The following is a 12,312-nucleotide window of genomic DNA, read 5'->3' as shown; positions in this document are numbered from 1 at the left end:
GGTGGACCAAACAAATGATCGTTTTTATTTGGATGATACTGACTTCTGATTATCCAGCAAAGTGTCTGATTGGGATGCACAGCTGTAATTATATTAACCTCACAAACTCAGAGCAATCAAAGCTCTGTGCCCCCCATGTGATCTCTGGCGCCCCCCTAAGGGGAGCTTGGACCCTAGGTTGGGAACCATGGTGCTATATGACATGTAATGTAATGTAATGGTGTGCGTTACTCGCGGGCACAGTTACCAGCACAGTTGGGACCCATACCCTCCCAGTTGAAAGACGACTCACTCCACCACTGAGCCACCTTTGCCCCTTTAGTTGATGCTGATGTTGCTAAGAAAACAATTCATTATTATCATATTGCAGTGTTTCACTTGTGCCTGTCACCATGAGGATGCAGTGATGGCGCAGCCCATACACACACACACACACAGTAACAATGATAACAGTGTAGTTATTATTAATAACTTGGTAAAGAGCGTTATTGTACAGTGTCTTATGTCACATGTTATAACCAAATTATTACTTGGCGTTACAATAGAAACAAGATGGATTTATTGTAATATTACTACTGTAACTGATATAATAACACAATTATGAGCACGTTGTTATTGTGCTGCAGTCAAACACTGTCATGTGTGACAGGAGAGAGCAGGCACAGTGGGCGGAGTCATTCAAAAGTGTCTTCAGGTTGAAAGTGGATGGTGAGTGAGTGAGTGAGTGAGTGAGATAATGCTTGAGTTCAATTCCATTCAGTTTTATATGTATAGCACCATCATGGAGAGCAGAGAAACTGTAGTTGCTGGGGACAGTGGACGGTCGTGCAAGTTCACATCTGTCCAATCACATCAGAGATTCCTCATCTGGATGATGATGATGATGATGATGATGATGATGATGTGATGAAGTCATATTCATGTTCCTCTCCTCTCCTCAGGCTCTGCGTGTGATGGCAAAGATAATGAGGGAGTGTTGGTACGCCAACGGCGCCGCCCGACTCACCGCGCTGCGAATCAAGAAAACTCTGTCCCAGCTGAGCCAACAGGAGGGAATCAAGATGTAGACACAGCTACCCCACACACACACACACACACACACACACACACACACACACACACGCGCACACACACACACACACACTGACTGGCATCCATATCCTTAGCATTAATGCATTACTATTGTCAATATTATTCAGCGAGTGTTCCTCCCGTTTATTTTGAAGGGGCTTGTGCTCTTTTCTTCCTCTGTCATTTCATCCATTTACAAACTGCTGAATCCTGCACCTGGAACTCAGGAACCATCTGTGTATGTTTGTTGCACCAGGCTGACGTGCTCACATGAACGGATAAATAGATGAACGGATGAGGAGTGGGTGTTTCTGAAGGGGATCAAAGAGGCATTAATGGAAGCTTGTGCTCATTTTCTGCCGCGTTACTCTCCTACATCCATCTCATGAAGTCTGTCAGAAGCTACTTAAGACAACTGGTGTGTCGTCATCCCTCGGGCGTCAGGTGAACTGAGGTCCAGACAGGAAGCTGGAAAACAACCCGGGTGCTTGACTCTCATCTCCTCACACCTTCATCACCACCTCTTTATCAGTGCATTAGCATTTCAGTCTGCACTTCAGAGGGTTAAGCTGCTCTCCGGTGGGGATGCACTTCGCTAGTTTACATTTTTGAATAATTCAGTGATGAAAGGCTCCAGTTTCCAGACTGTGAGAAAAACTGGATGAAAAATGCAAAGTGTTCATTTTGATGGGATCCAGGCAGCGTTGTTCTGCACAGAACACGGAGGCTCATACAAACGTGACCTCTCTCGATGTCTTTAACATTAGGTTTTAAAACTCAAAATCGACGTTTCAGCCGAGACAATTCTCTACGTTTCCATCAAAACTGTCCCGATAAGTTGAATCTTGTGATTTTCCATCATCTTTGTTTTTCTCAAGCAAATTTAAGCGTTAAAACCAGATTTGATGAGAATAATATTTAGAATTTAGTGGCATTTTGTGTCTTCTTCTGACTTTACATGTGAAAGTTCTCCAGCTGATGGTTTCAGTGAGTTCTAACGGCACATGTTTTGCTCTGAACATCCACCTCCATGCTTGTATCGGCCTCTGTGATGCTGCTCCATTCCTCTCCCTGGAGACCGTAAACAATTACGCGAGCATTAGTGATGTGACGGCGTCTGCAGCCCCACTCTGGAGACGTTCTGCAGCAGCAGCAGCAGCAGCAGCACTGAAGCAGGGACCTGGGGTCGTGGGTCAGTGTGTACACTGGCCTGTCGGCTTCACACACACACTTACACACACACACACACACACATCAGCCTCATGTAGTCAGTTTTGCACCTGTTTTTCATGTGTTACTGTTGTATTTCCCCGACTGCCGTCATGTTGTCAGGGAGGCAGACAGGTCACTTTAATTTATTGTTTAGTTTTTATTCTTTGCTTGTGCTGGCAGGGGAACCTTTTTGCAAAACTAAACTGGACATAATGACCTCATTCATTGTTGGCAAACATGCTGCAACATACAGAAGAGAAATCTGTGTATTTTCTATACTCTGCTAAACCAACAACAACAACAACAACAACAACAACAACAACAATCAGCTGCCACCATGCCTTCCAAGCCAGCTGTTACCGGAAAGTGCCAGTGCTTTAAAACCCCGCCTCCTCTCATGTCGGCTGCCGCGGCGTGTGCGCTGTCACATGTATGCGGCGCTGAGCTTGTGCGCGTGTTATCTCCCTCATCTGGAAGCAGCAAGCTCGTACTATGCACACAACAGGATGTAGGGACGGAAGGCGAGAAGGGACGCGCACTGTGCACCGCAGCACCCACAACCCAGCAGCCGACTCTCTGGTGCCATTGTTCCAGCCTGCCCCCCCTCAGCCCCTCCCCGACCACCCCAGCAGCAGCAGCAGCAACTCATTGTACAGCTTCTCCTCTCAGCGGACCGGCTCTCTCTGAGCTCCAGCACCTCAAACTGTGTTCAGTCAGAAAAAAGCCGCGACACAAAGACTTGTAAGCATTACTGTTGTTGCCCTATAAATGTAAATTCAGATTTCTGTTGTCTCACGTGTTTTGGACATGCAGCTGCAGCCGTTCAAGTGTTTTCTTCTCTCTGCGATAATCAACAAAACATCAGTGAGGTACATTCATTTAAATATAGCAAACAGATATTTACTAAGCCATAGGTTTTCCAGGTTGCTCATCTTTTCTTTTCTTTTCTTTTCTTTTTTTTGTGGCAAGTGCTTTTTCTTTTTACTACTAGAATGTACATTTATGAAAAAAAAGCATCAAATAGACATTTTTGTCATTTCAGCTTAGCAAGCCTTAAGGGACCAACGCAAAAGAGTCAGGATCTGCTCTTCAGTTTTTTTCCTGTTATTTTTTATACATATATATATATATAAATACATATCATAGGAATCATTATATGTATATACATATGTATAATTGATTACTATGGTAAAAGGTAGTGTCACATTTTTACGTAAAAGACTAAAAAAAAGACGTATGTAGCATCTGATTTAAGTTTGTTTCATGTGTTAAATGTTCATGCATCTAAACCCACTCTCACTGACTGTGACTGCGATCCATCAAAAGCACTTTCTCTCAGTTCACAGGACAAAAACTAAAAGCTTAATTCAACGCAGTTAAAAGTATGGAAAGTATTTAAGAGAATCTGTCGTTGACACGTCCACTAGATGATCAGACAGTGCTGAACTGAACTCAAGAAAACCCACCGTTGTTGAGCAATAAGTGCACTTCTGAACCACAGCGGGGTTTACCTGTGTGGCGGTTTGGACGTGGTCCAGTCCGGTTGGTTTTTCTGTGCTGCTGCATCATCCACCTCGCTGTTCAAGCAGAGGTGAGAGCTGCCGTTGGATGTAAATACTCTCAGATTACCCAGATTACCTGAATCTGATCATTCTGTGCCATGTTGTTCCGGCACGTCGTCATTCGCTCAGTGTTGCAGCCACAGTTTGTGAGTCGGTCCACGAGCAGCAGCAGCAGCAGCAGCAGCAGCAGCAGCAGAATCATGAGGACCATGTTCTTACCCAGTCCCAAAATGCATTCAGCCATTCTTTTATTTTTGTGTAGAAAGCTGAGACGAGAGCAAAGTGATGGAAAGTTCTCCACAAAACCCCGCAGTGATGACCTTAAAGCAACTGATGATGCAATAACAACAAAACAAAGTCTCCATTTTTGTCAAATTGATTCAGAAGTTCAGGACAAAGTATCAAATGTATGTCCTGAGTGACGGTGACAGTGACTCAAACATCAAACACAGCAGATAATAAGAAGTAACGAGATGATACCAGAGAAAGACTAATGTCATTTTACAGGAACATGTTTGAGAGTTGGTGACATCTATAGGTGAGACGGCAGATTGCAACATCTACACGATTTCTCCCCTCATTATCAAACTTATCAGGAAATGGCTCCACTGCGCCTCCTGCTGGTCTCGCACCTGCCTGACAACCTTGTCAATCTGTCAGATTTGTGTTTCCTCTGATGTGTGCTGAAGATTTTCCACTGAAGAAAACTCAGTTGGAATTTAGTTGTTGGTGCATTTGGAGAAAGAAATGAGAGAAGTCTGTTGTGAGTGGGAGGAGCCTGGAAAGGCACAGCTGGATCAGCAGATGGACAAGTGTTCTGTCTGAGGGTAAATGATACTGAGAGCCACTGCACATGAGTCCACTCTGGAGACAGTCTGTGAAGTTCTGTCAGAACAGTCGTGGTGTGATGGCCGTGCCGCTGTTCTCTAATCTGGTAGATTATTAGACCAAGTGATAACAGGACAAACAGAACCTGCTTTCACACTGACGGAGTTTGAAGACCGACATTTTCCATCTGTGACTTTTGATGCAATAACTGTCCAAAAACACCGATGCAGACTTGGTTGAGTCCGTGTAACCTCAGCAGGTCAGAGAGTCACGAGAGACCGCTTTATCCTCCACCAGAGGGTCGCGGGGGGCGATAGGGCGATAGGCGGGGTACACCCTGGACAGTCGTGGTGAAAAGTGCTTGGAATAATAACTTTTGAACATTGAACAGCTGCTGATTAAACGTGTTGCACGTGCTGGGCGGGTGATTGACCGGTAACCTGCACCTCGGTACCACTGTCGGTTTGGCCCCTCCCTCTTGCCTCAGGTTGGCTAGTGCAGAACGCTGTCGCACCAACGTGAGTTCCACTGGTAACCGCACACGTCCAACTCTGTGATAAACAGATGAGGGTGAACTAAAACATCCCATAGCCTCTGATATATATCACTTCCTGTCTATATTGCATCATCAGTTGCTGCAGGTTTTCGTCAGTGATTTCGTTGCTTAAAAAAACAAAACGTGACTTGATGTCGTTGTGTAACGAAGAATTCTTCTGTTGTCGGAGTTATGACATCAGCAGTGATGTCATAACTCCGACGTGTCATTTGAAGAATGCAAAGTGGGCATTGCTGCTACATTCAGTAGAAAAAGGGTGACAAGACTATGCTGAATTTCATGTTAAATGTGTGTTAATCGTGGGCCAACTGGGTCCTGCTGGGGAAAACCAGGGCCAAGTATTGACCTTTGTAAGCCATGTGGCTGTGGGCAGCAGGGTTTGGGGTTGCGGAGGTTTGTCGGTGGTGTTAAAACTCTCTAAGAATCCCTTTAAGTTAGCCCTGGCTGGTGTGCCTGGTGCCTGTAGTGGGACTGAGACTGTACAGTATGTGTATTCCATTAGCAGTGTCATTCTCTGGGACATAAGCAACAGCAAAAGCTCAACTCAACACCTCTGTTATGCCTCGACTAGAACAACCTTCATTCTGTCTTAAAGTCACCAGCAGCCTTGTACTTTTTCCTTTTCAAAACCCAAGATGACTTAACTTTCAAAAAAGAAGTGTTTTCTACAGCACGACTCGCCCTTTGATTCTCTCTTGCCTTTCTCTCTTTTCATTCCATGTTTGTAATTGACACACGAGGGCCACACGAGGGCCACACGAGGGCCACACTTCACTCGGAGCGATGAACCGAGTGTTGATAGCGGCCCACACTCACAGACGCCAGCGTTTGGCCCGCAGCACTTCTTGAGATTAGCGACGGATAATGAGAGAAAAGAGCTGTTGGGAGCTTTTTGGGAAGGTTCGGGTCAAAGTTCAGACAAATCCAAACAGCAATTTGGTTTTTCAGAGGTCTCATCCTTTCAGAACTAAATTAGAAAACTAAAGCGTGGGTGAAACTCTCAAAACCATAGACTTCTGCCAACACTCAAGTCCTGATTCTAATGTGGATCCTCACTCACATCTTACCTGTTCATAAGAATCCGCACAACGATTCCTTTTATCTTGAGAAGTACCTCCTGTATCTGATCTGCTTGATTCAAATTCTCGTTAAAGTCAAACTAACAAACCAGATGGTGGAGGACACGCAGGTTTGTCTTCCTGTAATAACAATGAAATTTTGCTTCATAATACGTTTTGAAATATCAAACTAAACTCTAAACTTTCTATTCTTCGGAAATAAACACACCTCAGGAGAGAAAACAGAAAAACAGGTCAAACTAAATAAGCTCTGAGTTCTCGTCGTCTTCTCTGGTGACATTTGCACATTGGAGTGATTTTGGTGGAGAAACTCAAACGCGTGAGCTGTTATCACCACATTTATACAACTGTCGCATCATTGAACGCGGGGTTCACACACCGGCGCCGGTCGTTCCTTTAATTGTCTCCAAGCGAACGTGTGAAAGGATGTTTTTCCTCCGTCGATTCGTGGATTCCAGACCTGGTGGTTTTCTTTTTCCTAAGCTGCCCCAGCACCTGCTCTCGGTGAGGCTTAGCTCGCCTCATGGGACTCATGGGTTCATCACAGATGGAGGTTGTGGACTGGAGCAGCAGCAGCGTGTCTCCGTGGTTTAGTGACTCAAACCCTGACGGGAGAGTTGGTCGGGTCTGGTTGAATATGCAGGGAGGGAAGACACGAACTATGCCAGCAGCTCTACCGCTCCAAACCACGCACTGAGAAATCCCCACAGCTGTGAATGTATCCCACGTCTCAGAGTCAACAACCAGTACGAGCACAACCTGCAGCGCTCGGCCCAAAGGTCATGGCGGGAACCGGTCCGTTTCCATGTCTCTTTCCTCTCGTTATGCAAAGAGTGGGGCAGTCATGTCCGCCCGCTCAGTCCCACTGGATCACACAGGTTCCCACGGCCTAACTATGCCAGGATGATCCACACACTGTGATCAGGTCTGTGGTTGTCCTCCAGCCTTTCACAGACCTGCTGTGTCTCCACTGACCAGAACCAGGTTCCAGTGCAGTCCAGACTCTCAGCTGACGCGGAGAGCGGGTTTGAGTCACTAAAGCTCCGGCCCACGCGCTCCGCTCCAGAGTTTCCTCCTCTGTGGCGAGACGACAGTCGTAAAAGCTTTATCACGTTTTATTTGGTGCCTAAGTTTGACAGGACTTGTGTTAACTGTTCACCGCAAACAAAATGCATTGAAGTGGACGTCTGCATCACCTGCTTTACAGACGTCTTTAAAAAAGACAAGCGAGATTAACGTATTAAAAAGGTCACTTAATCCAAAAGAAAATACCTCCTTTTAAAGACCAATGTGTTTTACCTCACTGTATATATCGATTCTTGATTTGTTTACTCCATGTTTGCAATTTATCTTTTATCTCTTTTATTTCTATGAAATGCTTAAAAAAGTTGAAGAGAATATGTTTTCTTTCTTTTCAATGGTACTTTTATTTGTCAAATGGCATTGTGTTGTGTTTGTGTTTGTGCCTGAGCAGTATCTCTGTGTATGACCTGTGGGTTGTGTTCCGCGTGAGCTGTACAGTCAAAGCGCTTTACAAATGTCCGGAAAAAAAGAAGAAAAAACAATGAAGAAAAAATGCCTTGTTTGATATTTTCTTTTTGTTTCATGAAAAACAAAAAAAGGGTGAGAGTGGAGGTGAAGGGGGAGGAGACGCGACGCAGGGGAGGGACTGAACACCACGACAGTCGCCCCGGATGAACTGTTGATCCCTCCTCTCCCCTCGACCATCTTGTATTTCTAAAACATGTTATAATCTTGACTTTTTTATATAGTGTGTACAGATGAATGAGAGATCAGCATAGGAACTAGAGGATTGACACTCGTGTTAACTTCTAACATAGCTGGAGTAGAAAACGGTGTGAATAAAGAAACAAGGTTTCACTACAACGTCCGTCTCTGTTTGTTTTCTTGACTGATTCATTTTTTATAAGATGTTTTTACGAGTTTTCTTTGCCTGTTTTTGGACACAACTGCGTGTGGAATTGTACCCGAGTCACTGCAACTTTGTTGCCTCCTTGACTGATTCATGTGATATGTACACACACACACACGCATACATTCTTTTTTTTACCCCAATGAGTTGATTTTAAGTTGAATACTCTGCTACGTCGAGTATTTAGTCGATGTCTTCTCGGCATAGCGTGAACAAGTTATTCAACAACGAGCGCGGCTGCTGCATGGAGAGTGATAGACAGTTCGATATCCTAACTTCATTACGAGCGACACTGGATTCCGTTGTCTCCTCTGAAAAGGAAGCACAAACTGCACAAACAACAACAACAACAACAACAACATACGTTAGACAGGATGTGGAGCTGCACCAGTCAGGAGGAGTGAGGAGGAGTCCGACTTCACTTAGCCTGGAGGGAAAATCTGACTGTACGAGATCACAGGCTTAAATTTAATTAAACCCTAACTTAAAAACCACCCCGGACCCAGATGTTCTGGCTAATTATTTTCTTATATCCTAGAAGAAGCTGTAGCAAACCAATTATTATTTTGACTTTTATTGTTTGGAATGTTTTATTTTCTATTTTCCATTTTAACGAGACACAGCACAGAAAATACATAAACATGGCTCCACATCCCTCCGCTGTCTCACCTGCATACAAACACTGAGGCCAAACTCAAGGAGGAGGTAATACTACAAAATAGTATACAGATATATGAATAAATACAACAGTACAAGAGGCAATGTAAATAATCCCGGTTTATTCAGACAACTAATCAACGTCAGATCTTCAGAAAAGAGTCACGTGATGATCTTTTCAAGTGGGACGCAGCTGTTTATTTCACTGTAGCTGAGGAATGAACAAACTCTATCTAGAAACCTCATCTGGAAGTAAAACACGAGTGCAAAATAACACTTTTATAATAACACTCCACACATTTTATATTCTCATGTAAGTTTCTCCATAGAAAACCTTGAATCTTTCACAGTATTCACAGATTTTCTAGTTTGTGCAGCTTAATATGAGATAAAATGCATTTGTTGTTGTTGTTGAAGTTTTTAGTAGAACGTGGGGAGGAGCCTTTCGAGTCACATGACGTCGGTGTGTTTCTCTGTGTTGGTGAGAGTCAGCTGACAAACTACAACCGTTGTCACGTGACAGTAAATGTTTTAAAAAAAAAAACGATCTTGATTACCCAGAATCCATTACTAACCCTCTGTGATGTGGTGAACAGCAGATTAGCAGCATTCATTAGAAACAGACAGGAGCAGAAGCTTGGAGGAATCAGTGACTGTGGTGTTCTGTGGATGTGCCTCCCTTCCCCTCTCTCCTCTTTCATTCCCTCTGTCCTGTTCCGTCATTCTGATTATCAGTAGTCTTATCCCTCTCTTTCTGCTGTCAGGACACTATCTCTCTCTTTCTCAAATTAACATTTTAATTACAGGCCCTCCTTAACCCAAGAAAATCAATTCCTCTTTCCACCTTTCCTCTCGCTGTACTCTCTCTCCCCTTAGCTCTCCCTCCTTAGTCTCTGTTGCTTTACTTGAAAAGCTCCACAGATAAATAAATAAATAAAACAACACACAAAAACTCCTTCCATGGAATCAAGAGCAGCAGACAGACTCTGTGTTTACCATCCATACAGAGAAGAAGGGAGAACAGAGGGAGGAGAGGAGCTGTCATGTGACTGCTGACAGTAAATAAAAACCACGTCCAGGTCTCACTGAAGGTTCAAATTTGCATTACCTGAATGTGTTAGTCTGTGATTTAGAATAACAAACTCAGACTAACACGTGAACATGTACAGTATAAAAGTTAAAAGTTTAGAGTAAAATAGACAAAGGACTCTCTCTGATTCACAGGTTTGGTCCATCAGCAGTAAAACCTGACAATTGTGCTTGTTTTTTTTACGCTTTCTCGGTCTCCGTGACAACAGTATATCATATTTACCGTAAAAGTCAACACAATCTTTAACAAATGTGTCTGTTTTGGAATCCAGCCTTCCTTGAAACTCTCTGTGACTTTGTCAGACCTCTGAACAAGACTTTTATTCATGAAGAACAGTGTGCTGGTACTGAATGTGTGAAGCTGATTATGTGTGAGATCATCATGTTGACAGCTCACTCTGATCTCACCTGCACACACACACATTGACCTCCTTTGATTTGGACAGCCTAACAAAGCCTTCCCTAACCTTAACTTGACCACAGTGGTCATCCAATCTTAGCCCTAAACTTAACCAGTTCCTCAGAAATGTTCTGCCTCCTTTCGACCAGGTTTTGGTCTCCATGAGGACTACTGATCAGGTCAGTAGACATAATGCATTCACCAGCACCTTACCCTAACCTTAAACATCACAACTAACTGCTAAACTCAACCTTATTCTCCCCTAAAACCAAGTCTTAACCCATAAAAAGCCCTTTAAAGTTGTGAGGATCAGTCGTGTCCTCACAAACATACCCATACAAGAACACACACACACACACACATGGGTATACTGCATTTATTTATTTGCATTAAAATGAAAAACTTGCATGTTTTCAGTTGTCAGAACTGTGGTTGTGTTGGGTCCTGACAGGCTCCTGTGTGTTCACCACAGGCCACACACACAGTTACTGGTTACACAGGAAAGTGCAGACATAAACCACGAGGCAAAGTCTCAACTGTGGAATCAGTAGAGATTCCAGGAGACAGTCTGTAATAGTACACTTCCACCTCCTAAATTGGTGGCATCGAGCACTAACTGAAGCAGTTCATCAAGATCAGCAGCTGCCAGCAGGGATAAAGGGAAGGACTCTGCTCAACTCCAAACAGCTCCACAGGTTTGGTCATACATGGGTTCTGAAGTGTTATCTCAACATTTGCTTCACTTCAGACTTCAGATCACACATTTTCTTCTTAGGAAACAAATTAGTTTCATGGTTTAATATCAGTCATGAGGGTGTTTGATCTCACGCTCCTCATGTCTGTGTCGGCAGGTTTGGATCCCACTCCTTCCACCTCAACAGCACCTGTCATAAGAAAACCTCCTGCAAAGAGACCTGCAGCTCCTCCTCCTCAAGCCTCCTCCTCCTCCTCCTCCTCCTCCAGGCACATGAAGCGACTCAGAGATGAGGAGCAGGATCCAACCTGTGCGGCCGCCACGCTGCGTGTCCTCAAACAGAAGCATCCCAGTCCTGTGGAGCCCAGGTGATAAACACTGTGAACACTCATATATCTCATTATACCTATATAAGGAAATTCACTTTTAATAAGATAATGTCATGTAAATAGTAGACTGTACAATAAATGCCACAGCTATTGTAATTCACATTATAAACATGATGATAGACATTTAAATGAACATATTGCTGTTAAGAGTAAAGGCAAACTCCTAATGTTAAAGGTCAGAGTGATGTAAACTTTTATAGGTTCAGAAGTTAATGAAGCGGAACTGAGACGTGCTGAGAAGCAGAAAAGAATCTCCCGTCTCCTGCACTTTTTAAAGAGTCACCTCTTTGACAGATGATCATAAAGGATCATGAACCAGAGCCAGACATGTGTCACATGATCAGAGGCTGTTGTTCTTTCCTCACACATGTACAGCTGGGAACTGCAGACATGTGCTGTAAATATGAGGAACCCTCAGAACGTCCGGCTGGATATACGGCGACGATTCATCGATATGAATTGATTACGAGATGAATTGCTTCTTAAAATATTCCGCTTTCTTTTAACAAAGAAATCATTCAAAGTTATTTTCATTTTTGTTTGTGGAGAAAAGAAGACATTTTCTGGACCAAACGGTTACTTGATCAATCAAAGTAATAATGGACAGTTGCAGCCCTATAGATTATTTGATTTCTATCCAACATGCTGGTAAATTTGAAGATAAGATGAAAGTTGTCAGTGTTTTTCTCCTTTCTTAAGAACAAAGTGAATTTAGTGATGACTTTAGTCTGGTAACAGCTTCTCTAAAGCCTCTAATGGCCAACCTAATTATTTGAATCTGCTCAATTTCATCCACAGCAACTGCCAATGTGATCGCATACATTTTTGAAATGTAAGTATTG

General features: G+C 43.5%; 1 protein-coding gene across 2 annotated transcripts in view; it reads left to right on the top strand.

Annotated features, from left to right (window-relative positions):
• The first annotated feature begins 11,167 nt into the window (after positions 1–11,167).
• LOC122760770 (UV-stimulated scaffold protein A-like) overlaps positions 11,168–12,312 on the top strand; it is an 8,066-nt gene continuing 6,921 nt past the window's right edge. For both annotated transcript variants that reach the window (XM_044015952.1, XM_044015951.1), the window contains exon 1: positions 11,168–11,449. In XM_044015952.1, the coding sequence (XP_043871887.1) occupies positions 11,196–11,449 (254 nt within the window). In that variant the 5' untranslated portion in view covers positions 11,168–11,195. The remainder of the gene's footprint in view (positions 11,450–12,312) is intronic.

The sequence above is a fragment of the Solea senegalensis genome, unplaced genomic scaffold, assembly GCF_019176455.1.
Source record: "Solea senegalensis isolate Sse05_10M unplaced genomic scaffold, IFAPA_SoseM_1 scf7180000014045, whole genome shotgun sequence".
NCBI lineage: Eukaryota > Metazoa > Chordata > Actinopteri > Pleuronectiformes > Soleidae > Solea > Solea senegalensis.
The sequence above is the reverse complement of the archived record's forward strand: the minus strand, read 5'-3'. Positions and strand labels throughout refer to the sequence as shown.